The following is a 15,841-nucleotide window of genomic DNA, read 5'->3' on the forward strand; positions in this document are numbered from 1 at the left end:
AATAATAATAATTGCAATGTTAGTCCTTGGTGTTAGTCCTTCTATTAATGTACAATTCTTTTTGCACGTTGTACAACTAATTAATGCAGTCAAAAGTTAATGTACAAAATTGTATGCATGTTGTACAAGAGTATTAATGCAGTGTTGGTCCTTTCCAACTCTCACTTCTAAATAAGGATAAAATATGTGCGGAGTATGAAGAAGGGCTTCCTCAAATAATTTTAAATTTGTGTTATGTAAATTTTTTATAATAGGTTACTTGTAATTTCTTCATTAGTATAAAATTCAATTTTTTTAGTTAACAAACAGTGAAGGAATTTTGTACATTTCATACCATCATTAACAAGTTTTTTGTCACATGATGATAAAGAAGTAAAGATTTTCGAGTTTCGACAGAGACAATATTTACGATTTAATCATGTGATACTACATTTTAATTGTGACACCTAATCACTCAGCGATAGAAATTTATTTGTACTCAATTCCAACTTAATAAATAACATAGGTTAACTTATTCTTATTTTACTAAATCATATATAGTTAATCAATATGACATTTATATTTAGCTTTTCACTTATCTATGATAAAATAATATGAATCGATTTAAACATCAAATACAACATCTTTTTTTTTATCATCACTAAGCTACTACACCAAGACAAGGTTGTGAACCCTCTTCATTTGCTTGTCAAGTGTCAATTAGAAATTCTAGCTTCCGTTTGATCAACTTGAAAATTTGAGTTTTTGAATTTGTAATTTTTCGAACTTAAAGTTTTAATGGATATGCAGTGTATTTGAAAAAGAATTAAAGTTTTATGAGTAGAAGCCTCAAAAATTTAAAAACTTATATGAAGCAATTTTTTGAACTTGGAGTTTTTTTCAATATAGATTTTAAAAAGGGCAAATTACAGAATCACATACTTTTAATGTAAAATTACAATTTATCCCTTAAAAGTTTATAATTATAGAAATCTCTCAAACGGATCAATAATATAAGCGTTGATACATTAATCTGATGCGCGAGATTACATTAATCGTTAAGTAAGATACATTACATTTTATACATGATACACTAATCTGATGTACATTTTATACATGATACACTAATCTGATGTGCGAGATACAATAATATAAGCGCTGATACATTAATCTGATGCGCGAGATACACTAATCTGATGCGCGAAAATGAGGGATTTTGGAAATTTTGTAAAACTTATAGAGGATAATGGTAATAAGTAAACTAAAATGTGGGATTTCTGTAATTTTTCCTTTTAAAAATTTCCATTTGAAGATAAATTTTCAAAATATATGTCCATCAAATTACCAAGTGTTCCTAAACAAAGAGATGCAATTTGGGCCTTGGCAAGTGGGGCAGTAGTATTTGGGTTTAGAACTTTAGACCATGGGCCTGTGGATAGTTAACTGCAGTGACAAGGGTTAGGCTTTACTATTCTTTTATGGAATATTATTATTTTTTATAGTGGTATTTTTTAAATAATTATAGAATATAGTTAGATTAGTAGTTTTACAAATATACATTATGTATTTGTACATCTAAAAATTATAGTAGTTACCGTCAAACACATATATGCTTTTACTTCTAACGGAAGACTAAATAAAGACACGTAACATAATTTTATTCGTCGATTTAATATTTAATAAATATTAGATCGATGGATAAAATTATGACACGTATATGTCTTTTAGTATAAAGGGTATATATGTTATAGTTTTCGAACGACAGACGCACCAATGACAATGTCCCAAAAATATGACTTAGGGTATATACATATTATTTACCGTTCGGATATATTTGTCTTTTTCCCATGTTTAAAAGAAAACAAAAGCGCCGTTTTGCCCACTCCAAAACCTTCTTCACTTTTGCTCTTCTCCATTAGCTCCGCCGCGGAGATCCTTTGTATTACACTTTCTATGGGGAGAAAACGGAACTTGAGCGAAGATGGTGGCAGGGAAGACGAAGAAGAGAAGCCGATGAAAGAGAGAAGGGTGAAAGAGAAGCAGGAGGGAAGAGAAAGTATGCGGCCTTCAATGATTAAGAACAAGGAGAAAAGAGCAGTTGTACATGCTAAGTTGAAGCAGCAGAAGAAGGTTGAGAAGAGGAAGAAGGTTAAAGCTCGTGAAGCTGCTGAGAAAAAAGCGCTTGAGCTAGGAGAGGAGGTAAAGCCTCTGTTGAAATTTACAGTTTTTACGGATTTGGGGTTTAGGGTTTTTAGTGTTGATTTCGTGAATAGACATAATGGGCTTGTTTATTTGTGGGAATTGATTGATGGGTCGATGTTGTTTCTGTTTAAATTTAAAAAATATTTGGTTCTTAGGGTGTAGTGTTTTGATTCTTGATTGTGAGGTTGGGCATTGTGGGATTTTTTGCGCCCATAATCTTTCTAGTCATCCAGCTCGCTTGACTATGGGGAGTCCATGGTGGGGAAGGTGATGCAGCTCTACTCCTATCTTACCTTCACAACTTAAGGTTTAGTATGTGAAGCAAATAGAGTAGCAAAGAAACCATGTTGAAAACAATTAAAAAGAGAACAAGTAGCGACAACAAATAACACGATAACTGATGCAAAGGGGAACTAAACAATGCTCGACTGCCTACCAATTCAAAACCAAACCACAGAGCAAAAAGTTAAAAACCTTACCTTTTAAGCAACTCAATCATTTGGCCCATATAGTATTCATTATACTAAAGAGTCTCCCCATAACATTGCTCATGCCTATCCCATGGAGAAAGGTACAAACCCAATTCCAGACTATCATGGGAATTAATTAATGGGTGGATGTTGTTTTTTTGGAACCGTCAAGTCTAAAATTTAAAAATATTTGGTTCTTAGGGTGTAATGTTTTGATTATTGATTGTGCAGTTGAGCATTTTGGGATTGTTTGTTAAGGGTACTTAATTAATGGGTGAATGATATTTTTGTGAACAGGTTGCCTAAATTTCCAATATCCAGTTCTTAGGGTTTAAGGTTTTTGATTGTTGATTGTCCGATTGAGCATTTTAGTTTTTTTTTTTTCAAACTGCTTAACGGGTCGATGCTCTTTTTGTGAACAGCCTCCGCCGAAGATGGTACCCCGTACGATTGAGAATACAAGGGAGTCAGATGAGACTGTCTGTTTACCTGATGATGAAGAGGTTTTCTCTTAGTTTTGTTTGATTCTTCAAGTTAACAGTGAAATATATGTAGTTTTATCATTGGAGGTTTGGCCATTAAATATTCTGGTGTTCTTCCTGATTTGTGTTTGAAGCTATTTGCTGGCAACGATGTTGATGAGTTTAGTGCAGTTCTGAAGAACGAGCGTAGTCCGAAAATATTGATTACAACATCCCGTTATAACTCTACAGTAAGCTTGTAAATTTGTGCTTCCCTGTTGCTTTGACTATTGATTTGACTTTGAATTTAATTCCACAAATGATTTCGTTATTCCATTCTTCAGAGAGGACCAGCATTTATTTCCGATCTTATTTCTGTGATTCCTAATGCTCATTACTATAAACGAGGAACATATGACCTGAAAAAGGTTCTTTCTTGCCTTCTCTTTTCTCATTCCTTTTATGTTTCTTGGTGATATGAATGAATGCCCTTATATTATTCAAATTCAAGGAGTTTTTCCATTGTACTAGTTCGAAATGTTCATTGCTTTTCTAACTTTTGCAGATCGTCCAATATGCAAATGAGAAGGAATTTACTTCTGTTATTGTAGTCCACACCAATCGCCGTGAACCAGGTCATATTCTTGAACACATTGCTTTTTTTTATTCCTCTAATAATAGCTATGGATTGTGTTCTTGCATTCGTTCACCTTTCCAGTTTCTTTGTCGGTCTGAATTGCCAGCTTGATCATTTTTTTCATTTTCTTTCTTTAGATGCTCTTCTCGTCATTGGTTTACCTGATGGACCTACTGCTCATTTCAAGCTCTCAAAGCTCATGCTACGGAAGGATATCAAGGTTCGATAATTCTCCTTCTAAATGGATCTTTCTCCCCCGCCTTTTCTGAAAAAATGAAGGAAAAGCATAGGAACGTAGTAAGGGCACTTACGAACTTATACTGTTGTCTAATTGCTTCTGGTTGATGCATTTTACACTATACATTACAGTTTTATTAGATTCCTGCAAAAAGATTCAAATGAGCACGAGCTTGTCTTGACGATACTAGTCTGTAATTGATACTTTGACGTCAACTGAGTTGTATGAATGAAATCAACATTCAAAGTTATTTGGTCCTCTTAGAAATTACTAACATTTTCAAATAGATGATGTTGCCTCTGACTTTCTTGTGGAAATTTCATCCTATTGCATTGCCTCATGCCATATTTAACAATTAGTTTGGTTTTCCTTTGCATTTTTTGTGAGTGATTTGCATGTATGTCATGCTGTCTTTGCACTGCGATAATCAATCAGGTATCAAGAAGTTGTATTATGCAGGACAATATTAAGTGCTATTGAACTTTTTGAATTTATGTATCATGTATTAAAACCTTCTTCTTATGCTTAATTGGCATTGTTTTTTCCAAAGATGGTTCAGTTTTCCTTGGCATATTTTTTGGAGACTAGTTCATGCATGTCGTTGCACATAATAATTAGTAAGTAATCAGGAATCAGAGAACTGTATTGTAAAGGTTTTGAATGAGCGTTAATAAACTTCTTTAATTTATGTAACATGTGTTGAACCTTTTCCTTATGCTAAAGTGACATGTTTGTTTACGGTCTATCCTACTTCATTTTCTTTAACATATTAGTCCTTGGATGTACAAAGTTTTTTGTGCCATTATTAGCTCTTAATTATCCTAACATTGAGAAGTGGTAGTGGAGTGTTATGCAATGGGAGGATACCTACCAAAGTGAAAGGGGAGTTCAATGAAGTATGAACTATTATAAGATCATCACTATTACATGGGAGTGAAGGTTGGGCTGCTAAAGTTGAGATGTGAATGCTAAGATGGATGTACCGACATACGAGATTATATAAGATAAAAAATGATCACATTCGCCACAAAGTGCAAACAGCACACATTGGGGATACGATGAAATGAGATGATTTGGTCATGTGCTGTGTCGACTCCAGATACACCATAGTAAGTGAAGATGTTAAAATAGATGAGATAGACCTAAACTTAAATGGAAGAAAGTTGTCTCAAAAGATCTAAGATCTCTTGGAATGAATGCTGAATTTGTGAAAGATAGGACACAACGGCAGAGAAATATTTATATAGGAGATATCAATTAATTGAGAATATATATTCTTTCCTTGGGGCTAACACTTGGGACCATCTGCAGCCTTTGAAACTCGAGGATAATGGACTAAAATATAATCTCAACTAATAGCTCTTACAACTTGGTTCAAGTGGCGAAGGTTGAGTGACTTGTGAGTTTTGTGACTTAGGTCAAAAGTTCAAGTCCCACACCAATTCGAACTAAGCCTGGTACTTAGGTAGAGAAGGGTGGAAAAACATACTTAGTGTCAGCGGAATAATTAGGACATGCTCATTTTTCATGATGGTTCTACTGCTATCACTGCTGTGTGATTCATGAAAAAATTAATGCTAACACTGCTCTGTGGATCTATGTATAACTCAGCATAAGATGTTGTAAGTTAAATCAATCAATCAATGAGGTTAATTTGAAGCAGAATGTATGACTAGTAGATATTCAACTAACGACTCCTTTTTTGCTTGCAGAATCATGGAAAGCCAACCAGTCACAAGCCTGAGCTGGTTTTGACCAACTTCACAACACGTTTGGGGCATCGAGTTGGGAGGTAGAGCCACTATGATTTTCCTGGATTACTATAATCTTGTAATTATTTCCAGCGACTGAGTATCTGAGACGTTTTATTCATTAATAAAAGTTTTGACACCTTTTACTGATGAAGAGATCGAAATAAGATGAGAATCTCTCTTTAACTTATAGCTCCTCTTTGAGAAACTTATGGTACAAGTGATTATCTAAGCTACTAAATGTCTGCTGATTTTGTTCATGCAGGATGATACAGTCACTTTTTCCACAAGATCCCGAATTTCGTGGACGTCGAGTTGTGACCTTCCACAACCAGCGTGATTTCATATTCTTTCGCCATCACCGGTATGCCCTCATTAACCCTTGTGTATTCCGCTTCTGTTTCTAAATTTGAATAGTAAGACTCTTACTAACATGTTCTGCTGATGAACTTATTCGCTTTTGTGAAGCTACATTTTTGAAACCAAAGAGAGCAAACAGAAAGAATCAAAAGGTAAAAAAAGCAAGGATGAGAAGAACCCACCAGAAAGGACAATTGCCCGTCTGCAGGTTTGTGGTTCTGATTCTACTGCATTGATTTTAGGAATACAGGGTTATTTTCAAAATATTTAGGAGTCTTTTCTCCTTGAATGAAGCGGGTTGCATCTAATGGGGTTGTTGCTAGTTAAAGGGAGGATAAATCTTTGATGTTGGATTGAAAAAGAAAGGAACAAAACTATTTTCATGTAATACTGAATTTCTGCTGTTGTTAGACAAGCCTAGTTGTCTATCTGGAACCTCTGAGAAAAATTCAGCACTAAATGAAAAAACTTAATGGGAGTGGAAGCAACAGAACTCTAAAGAAATTTGCATTGGCACAAAATTGTTCACCTATTGCATTAGTATATCTACTCATTGCTTGTGCAGCTAAATACCTATACACAGCTTATTTAAGCTTTTAATCCAACAAGAAGGATTTCTAGTTGCTGTCCGAATCAAACTGAAAAAGATTCAATGTTGTAATATCTAATTAACTTGGAACCACAATTGAATATCCGTGAAACAGCTTTGCAATTAGCTACAAGTGGAATCCCAAGACAAAATCATGTTTTTCCTTTCCATTTGGGGCGAGGGGAGGGAGGGAGGGTGTGAGCTTATTTGGTCTTCGTTTGTCCTTCCTATCTACAAGAGCTGTCATTATATTTGTCCTTAGTGATCAATCCGATTGATTCAATCAGAGTAATATTTTGGATGAATGAATATAGTTTTGATGGTGTCCATAGCTATTATTTTTTTGTGCATGCCAGCTTCCGGCAATGGACATGTAGGTAGCCTGACTTTTTGGTGTTTTCGAACTTACAGGAATGTGGGCCTCGATTTACTCTCAAATTAATCAGTCTCCAGCATGGTACTTTTGATACCAAGGGTGGGGAATATGAATGGGTTCACAAGGTAATCCATGTCGAAAAAATGATGTCGTTTGTATATACATTTCAACTGGAGCTCATGCTTTTCCATACTTTAAATGGATTCTGAACTTGTTTATCATTGGTGATAAATTCTCTGATCCCATCCTGCTTTCTTTCAGCCGGAGATGGATACAAGTCGACGGAGATTTTTCTTGTGATAATGTTGGATGTTTCTGCTGCTGGGATTTCAAGGTCTTTGTACCCAAACCATGTTAAAGCAGAACACCAACTATCTGAGGCTGATGGTCACTATGAAAATTTTGATCTTTTCGAATTAACTGCTTTTCTAGGGGTTGGGGTGGGGGCACTTTTGTAATGGACCATCTCCTATAGTAATTTATTAAAGTTGGGTTTTAGTCTTTGTTTTCACCATCACAAAAGTTGTATGTGACCTTTAGTAACAAGATGATTAATTACTTAATTTAAGGTTGCTGATGTGAAAGCTATCGGAAACAACTTCTCTACCTACCAAAGTAGGGGTAAGGTCAACAACGTACATACTATCGTCTCCGGACCTCATGGGATAACACAAGGTATGTTGTAGTGAAAGCTTAGCCCTTGGCTCGGTAGCTACTAGAAGTTGCTTCGCTCCTCAAATGGAACTGAAAATACTCTTTTTATAGTTATAAACTTCCCTTGCCCAGTATATTGACAAAACAATACAAGATTCGTGGATCTCACGAGTTGAAATTGGCTATACGAATCTTCATTTTCTCTATAGATTTCAATATTTTGTAAGTTTTTCATGTGATGAAAAGGTTAAAAGAATCTGGCAACCAATATAGCAAATTGAAAAGCTAAATCCCAATAAAACAAAGGAAGTTGCAACTGAAAAGAGCAGAATTGACAATCCTCAGATACCATATATCTTAAATAGAACAATCATATGGAAAAAATATATAAAAGGAATAGCGTCTGTTATATTCAGACATCGGTACAAGTTACAACAGAATAGTTCACGTTTTTCTAGTACAACAGCAACATACAACAACAATAAACCCAGTGTAATCCCACGTATGGAATCTTGGGAGGATAAAGTGTACACATACCTCTTGCCCTACCTTGAGAAAGTAGAGAGGCGGTTTTCGAACTATATTAATCTTTCTTCACTTCATAAGTGGGTCCCTATATCATTCTCTGAATGTGACCTACATATATAATATATTGCTTGCTCCTATATCACCTTTAACATTACACATTAAGTAACTTTTGACCCTAAGTAAATAACCCATACAACAGGTATAAGACCTTTCAAGTAGATGCAAGTTGAAGAATAAGCTTCTGCTACCAATTTGTGCTCATGCTTCAGTAATAAAATTCTTTAATGGTGGCCGATAGGCTTCTTTCTACGAGCACCTGTCGAAAGAAAATCCATACACATTAAAAAGAGAAACATGGTTGGGAGAGATCAAATACGTACTAAATTACCTGACTAAGGTAGTAACAACTGCTAGGGAAGCCAGACATTTTATACACATTGAAACATGAAGGGAACGGAAACAACAGATGAATCCAACAAGAACATACTCAGTGTAATCCCACAAGAGGGGTCTCGGGACCTTACCTCTACCTTGGCAGGTAGAGAGGTTGTTTCCAATAGACCTTTGGCTCAAGGAACAAACAAGAGAAAAATCCATGAAGAAGAAGTGAGGAATATCTACTACAAAACACATACAGTTTAATTACACTTGACAGATAATTAGCCGAACATAGAAACTAGTCTGTTTACATCATTACAATGGAGATCAAACAACAAACTCTTTAAAAATCGACTCAACCCAGTTAATACTTTTGACATTATATACACTAGAGTCATACTCTGATTTGAAATCTCTTCCACACTGAACATATCTTTTCTACTACCCAACACACAAGCGTAAGGGGTTGTTTAGTTTACAAGTCTCATTCACAAACATAATCCCAACATAAAATTTCTGGTCATACAAGAAATATAGGCACTACATAACATAATACAACATTCATTGGCCTTATTAAATCTGCTATCGTCAAAACCAACACAGCATATAAAGGAAATTATGTATTAGCAAATGCATGCAAAAGAGTAACTAAAGTCTAAAGATAAACAAGCCCTACTCCACATAACAACACTTGCATTATTCTTCATCATGTAACAATTCCTACATGATTATATCACTGTATAAGCAATTCATGCATTATAATCCCTACATAACTAGTTCGCAAACTAAACAACCCCTAGACATACTAACACGTTAAGATACTTCGGTTTATATACTAATCTAGAAGCTAAAATAATTGTCCTTTGATGAAAGAATGGAAAAGTTTTATCATTTCACTTGAAGGAACTAAAACTGGGCTTATAAGTTTCCAGTATAAAACAAATCAGTTTGCAAACTAGGAGCGTCAGTTTCCTGCATAGCATACTCAATCTTTTGGGTTAATCAGACTATATCTAACAGTTAATATTTTAAATTTATTGTGGAAAACATTAAAATCTGATAGAGATTTCTATGTACTTTAGATAATAGACAACATAATAGCAGCTCCTACTAAAACAAGAAGCTTTTCCAAGGAAAACCAAATACACCAATCATGCAGATGCTGCCTCCTCCTCTCACATTAAAAAATCAAATAGGACATGCTCGAATACCAAAAGGTCACATGGTTAATTTAAACTAATTACTTGAATGAATTTCTACTCTTTAATCCTTTGATACCTACTGACCAATATACCTCTATGTATCAATTTGGAAAACAGAAAATACAGATAGTCGACAAGAGCATATGCATATACTTAGTTACTTTCATAGTTATACACATAGAGTCAGTCCTTAAAGTGATTTACGGGTGGTGAGGAGAACATACAATGTCTAAGGAACACAATTTCTTCACTATACCATGCAGAATACTAAAAGATCTAATGCTCAGTTTGCATTTGGAATATAGCTCAGATGAAAGAGCAATAGACAATATCAGCACACTTTGACTGAACACCAGTACCAAACAGTTTTACATGTATCGATCCAACTAAATTAATAGAAAAGTACCATTGGAATTATATTATTACTTGGGACAGCCCAAAGCCTGAGATGAGAAGTTACATTCTCAGAACCTTACCGGCAGACCTCTTGCTCCAAAGCACCTGAGTATCGATGGTTGTAAGATGTTCATCATCAAGTCGCTTCCATGTTTTAATAGATTTGACATCTCCCCACCCTCCTTTCCCTGTTTTCTCCAAAGATGCTACTACCATCCTTGCCCTCCTTGACCATCCAGCCTTCCCATAAGCGTGATATCCAAATCCTCCAGCATAGCAAAGATTTATGTCCATCAACTTGCCACAAAAATCATTTACGTGATCATGGCCAGCGAATGCTGCCTTTACATCACCAGCTTCCACCATAGTGGTGAAGAAACCTGAATTTATTGAAGCAGAGCTTATGCCTTCTTGTCTAACCCCTGTGAAGTTTGATGAGTCAAAGCTCGCATATTCAGGAAGGGGAATATGAAAGTAAGCAAGGCCTGGAGCAGGAGCCTTCATAGCATTTGAAGTGTGCATGTAAGTTTTCTGCATTTGACAGGTTAATTAAGTTAGTGTCAATGCTCACAAGTTAAGAGATACAGTGACTAATATATATTTTTTGAACAAGAAGAGACAATTGATTAATATAACAGCACCAAAACAGTAATTGTGGTACCTTAAGCTTCCTAGAGGTACGTCGAAACCAGAACTGTTGAGAGGGTTGAATCCAACCATAACCAGGGATGGATGGAACAGTAGAGTAATCTCCACTGTCAAGGAAATACAGATTGAGAACGGACTTATTAGTCAGCTCGGAACCCTCAATCCCATGGACTTCCAGATTATAATTCCCAAAACCATCAATATCAGGAACGTCAGGAGGATTCAACTGAGATAAAGTACTTTTCATGCCAACAATATGTTTCATCACGCCTTCCCTTGAGAGTGTAGATTCCTGGTCATGATTTCCTAGTACTGCAGCCCATGGTATATTTGAAGATATTGCAGGAGCAAAAGCAGCCTCCATGGATTTTACAGGATCCGTAGCATCAGATCCAAATATGTTGTCCCCTGCAATGGTTAAATTGGTTTAATAAAAGGAAAGGTTTTGACACAGCCAGTAAAGGGCAAAGCTTAGGGACGAAATTTTGATGTAAAATTATTGAGTTGCTATTAAGAGAATACTGTAAGTCCTTAGATTTCAGAAAGAATTCAAAATGATGATTGTTCTATACATAAGGTACAGTTAATTGCTCAATAAGTGAGTTCAAACCTGCACTAAATCGAAAGGTCAGGAACAAGTAATAGTATTGAGTTCAAATTTGATTCCCATTTACGTATATATACTACGAAACAGCTCAAAATGCACTTCAATCCCTTTCTCAGTTACTCAAAACAAATAATTAATCAATTTAATGCATCTAGTTCAGAAATTTTACAAACTTTTTGACAATAACCAAACTCAAACAACATCAAAATTCGAGATAAGTGTAAATATTCACACTCACTCCTCTTCCTGAGCAAAGACAATAACACTTAATAACAATATTCACTCTAGCCTGTTTGGCCAAGCTTCTGAGAAGCCAAAAGTGAATTTTCTTTTACAAACACATGTTTCAGAAAATCAAGGCGTTTGGCAAAGCTTTTAGAAAAACAACAAGTGTCTTTAAGAAGCTCAAAATATCAGCAACTCTCAAGAAGCATTACTTATTTTGTATGCTCAGCCGGAGTACTTTTTTTAAATGACTGTGGTGTCCGTGCCAGCTTTCGCACAAGACTAATTCACTTCCCACCAGCAATAGGCACAACATGTACCGCATGACTCTCAAACACTTCATCGACCGCTAGGCTACATCCAATTCTCAGTCTGAGTACTTTTTCGAAAATTACTTTTAACAAATGATCTATGCAGTACAAATCAGGTCTATCATGAGAAAAAAAAAACTCGTAATCCATATTCAAGTCCATCAACAGCCAAACACAACGCTAAATATGAACATCAACAACAAAAATCGAAGAGACAGCGAGAGAGAGAGAGAGTGTGTGTGTGTACCGGTGAACACAATGAGATGAGGTTTCTCGGCGTGAATCATCCTGAAAATGTAATCAGTAGTATTGAGATCGGAACACGAAGACATCTGCTGCGGCAACACATCTTCACACGGCGTCGTTTTTCCATCTCCGTAGTGCATATCCGCCACCTGCAAAATCTTATATTCGCCAGTTTTTCCGTCGAATCTCAACTTCGCTAGCGAATTAACAACTCCTCCAAATACTTTACACAGTTGAAATGAGCTGAGAAATAGGAGCATTAGGAATAATTTTCTCGAACACGAAATCTCCATAGCTGTAGCAATCCTCACACTTGTAAGCTTTTTGAGAAGGAAAAGAGAGTAGGAGGAATAATAATGAGGAAGTAGTTCTTATGATGGCCCTATAATTAATAAGGATATCACTTTTTTGAGTTAATTTAATTATCTAATAGACGAATAATAATATAAATAAAAATTTTAAATTGAAAGTATTTAGTTTAATTACTTACTCCACTGTTCAGTTAGTTTGACTTGATGGAAATTTAATAAAGAAATGAAGATTTTTTATATATGTGTTTAAAATGAGTGATAGATATTTGTGTGATTGTAAATAATTTCACAAAGAGTAAAATGTGTATTTCCAAATTAAATTATTACTTAATATAAAATATGTCATTTTTTTAATCGATTAAAAAGGAAAATAATCATATAAATTGAGACAAAAATGGTTAAAGTTTTAAGTAGAATGTTTTTGTAATTTTGTTACTACTTTTCTAGATTATTTTTCATGTGAGCTAAGGACAATAACTGAGTCATAGTAATTTTTATTAAAATATAAAAAATAAATACACCATTATATATTTTAACTATATATATAATAATATAAAATTTAATTTGTTTTTTTAAATAATCACGAGATGAGGATTGTTTATTTTTTTGTCTGATTCCATGGAATTGTCCTCATTCTCAAATTCTCAATCTTGTCCGTTTACTCGTGCGCATACGGGTCACCTAGAACTAAAAATTGAATTGAAAGTGTCTAATTTAATAATTTTGATTAAAGTTGAATTATTTAATTGAAATAAAATTTAGTTCAAAAGTAGAATATTTTAACAAATATAAGGAATTTGATTATATATTTCGTTATTGTAGTTTAAATTAGTTCTTTTTCGAACTACTTTTCATAGAGTTAAGTACAGTATAGAAGTCGAAATTTTTATTAAGAGGTTAAAAATATAAAAAAAATTAAGCATGTATATGACAAAATTAAGTAATCACGAGATGGTTTGTTTATTATTTTATTTTTCGGATTATTCGTGAGGCGATAGTCACGGCGGCTGTTGGATTCGGTGGAATTATCCTTATTCTCAAGTTCTCAATCCTGTCAGTTTACTCGTGCTAAACTAGAAAATTATTCCATTTTATATATTTTTTTATTTTTATCGGTGTTTGATATTTGTATAGAAATTTTATTATTTTAAATTTGCACCACGTAGAGCTTAGGAAAATATTTTCTATCAAAGATTTTTTCATACCCAAAACTTAAACTTGAAACATTTGATTAAGAAAAGAACAGTCTCATTCATTGCATCACCGTATTTTATTTTATATTCAAGTGTGTCTGAAATAAGTTTTAGGAGTTTTTTTTTTGGTTTTCTAAAAATCTTTTGTGTGACGTGAAAAATGACTATAGTAGAAGTTATTTTCTTTTTACAACAAAATAACATTCTAATTATTTAAAATTTATTAATTATAAATTTATAAAATGATTCGTATTAAATTAATTTCATGAATATATTATTCCAAATAAATATTATGGATTAATATAATTGAGTTAATTATTTAAATTCAATAAATATGAATTTAATTAAAGCTCACTCCATAAAGCGTACATGTCATGGCCGAAGAGAATCCTATTCCAATTTAAGAATTCAAGCATTAAAGTTCAAGAACGATCAAGATCAAGACCATCAAATTCAAGAACAAGCTCGAAGCCCTTGAATTCAAGTAGAAGTCAAGATCAAGATAAAGTTCAAGTTCATCGAAGGTTCAAGAACAAGCCTTAAAGCCTTGAATCCAAGATCAAGTTCAAGACAAATTCAAGATTAAGCTCAAAAGACCTTGAATTTATATTTAAAAAGGCAAATTCAGAGGAATCATAGAGATTGTAACACTCGCACTTTGAAATAATAAATACGATTGTTGCAGAATTTTCCGTTCTTGATTATTATTTTCTCGACGCGAATTTTATTGTCTACAAACATATTTTTTGGTGTAATTTTACAAATGAAAATTGGGAGAAGATAAGGTGTATGTAAATGATTTTCTTGACTTTTATATATAAAAAAAAAGGAAAAATTGTATATAATAGCAAACTATTAATTCAAATTAAATGTTATAAACATAGTTTAATTTAATTGTACCCCATAGCAAACTGTTGCTATTTCGCCTTTCTCCTGGTGAATCTCGCTCGCCACTCTCGTTCTCTCCCTTGCCTCTCTTGCTTTTATACAAACGAAAATATATAAAATGCTTTTGTGTTTGTATAAAACGACAGAAAATTGTATATATACATATATTTTTGTTCCCCTCTCCCAGATCTCGCTCGCCACTCTCCTAGATCTCGCTCGCCAGTCTCTCGCTCGCCTCTCTCACTTATACAAACAGAAATCTATACATTGCGTTTCTGTTTGTATAAAGCGAGAGAAAATTGTATATACACATGCAAATACATATATCTTGGTCTTATACACTTATAATTATACAATACAAATATTCTCCTGCCCAGATCTCTTTTGTCTTTTTCTCTTTCTCACTTTATACAAACACAAATTATACAATTGATCTTTTGTATATGTATACCGAAACAGAAACAGATTATATACAACTGCTTTCTTTTGTATATGTATAGCGAAATATACATATTTATGTTTGTTATGGAATGCAATTATGCAAACTATAGCTATAACATACAAATATGATTTTTGTGTTTGTTATATGTGAAAGTTGCTCAAAAAAATAAATCATCGGTTCAGGTAGGGGTGTGCTCATTTGGATTAAACTGAAAAATCAAATCAAATCTGTAGCACCCCGTATTCTACGTGTATGTAACAGCCCGTATTATGCATATGCTTGCTCTATTCTTGTGATACTTGACATAGCCTTATAGTATAGGAGAGGGACCATGTTTCTTATATGATTAGCGTTGGTTTAAACTAGCTCGAAAGGTGATGTGATGCCTTGCACGTTTCAGCATGTGTACTGCAAGTTAACTCCAACGGGAGTATTTAAACTCGAGACAGTAAGGTGGCAATTGAGCTTAAAGTTGAAAGTTAAGTGTTAAGTTAAAGCAAAAAGGATTAATATTTAGAAAATGGAATAAAATAAGTGAGCTGCTTGCTTGACTTAACTAAGCTAGTAGGTGACAAGTAGGTGCATCACCTACTTTGACTTTTTGACCAGTCCAAAGGAACAAGTAGGTGCATCACATACTTGAGCTATATGGATCTAGTTAAAAAGGCCAAGGTTTATGGATCAGATTTGGGCCTATGCTAATGGACTCACTTGAGGCCCAAATTAAGTTAAATAAAAGGAAAATGAAA

General features: G+C 34.1%; 2 protein-coding genes across 2 annotated transcripts; one reads left to right on the forward strand and one right to left on the reverse strand.

Annotated features, from left to right (window-relative positions):
• The first annotated feature begins 1,907 nt into the window (after positions 1 to 1,907).
• Positions 1,908 to 7,548, forward strand: LOC102599817 (ribosome production factor 1-like). The gene is given in 11 exon segments (NM_001288231.1): positions 1,908 to 2,178; positions 3,074 to 3,154; positions 3,268 to 3,363; positions 3,457 to 3,540; positions 3,678 to 3,747; positions 3,887 to 3,969; positions 5,700 to 5,779; positions 6,004 to 6,102; positions 6,207 to 6,306; positions 7,099 to 7,188; positions 7,325 to 7,548. Coding segments are annotated over 11 exon segments (1,008 nt in total). The 5' UTR covers positions 1,908 to 1,992; the 3' UTR covers positions 7,364 to 7,548.
• A 500-nt stretch (positions 7,549 to 8,048) lies between these two features.
• LOC102600582 (probable inactive purple acid phosphatase 29) lies at positions 8,049 to 12,643 on the reverse strand. Its single transcript, XM_006348958.2, has 4 exons — positions 12,260 to 12,643; positions 10,883 to 11,277; positions 10,302 to 10,752; positions 8,049 to 8,561 (listed from the first exon to the last, which is right to left on the reverse strand). The coding sequence occupies exons 1-4, from the start codon at positions 12,549 to 12,551 to the stop codon at positions 8,527 to 8,529; spliced, it is 1,173 nt and encodes a 390-aa protein (XP_006349020.1). The 5' UTR covers positions 12,552 to 12,643; the 3' UTR covers positions 8,049 to 8,526.
• Positions 12,644 to 15,841: the final 3,198 nt, after the last annotated feature.

The sequence above is a fragment of the Solanum tuberosum genome, unplaced genomic scaffold (genome assembly GCF_000226075.1).
Source record: "Solanum tuberosum cultivar DM 1-3 516 R44 unplaced genomic scaffold, SolTub_3.0 scf00101, whole genome shotgun sequence".
Taxonomy (NCBI): Eukaryota; Viridiplantae; Streptophyta; class Magnoliopsida; order Solanales; family Solanaceae; genus Solanum; species Solanum tuberosum.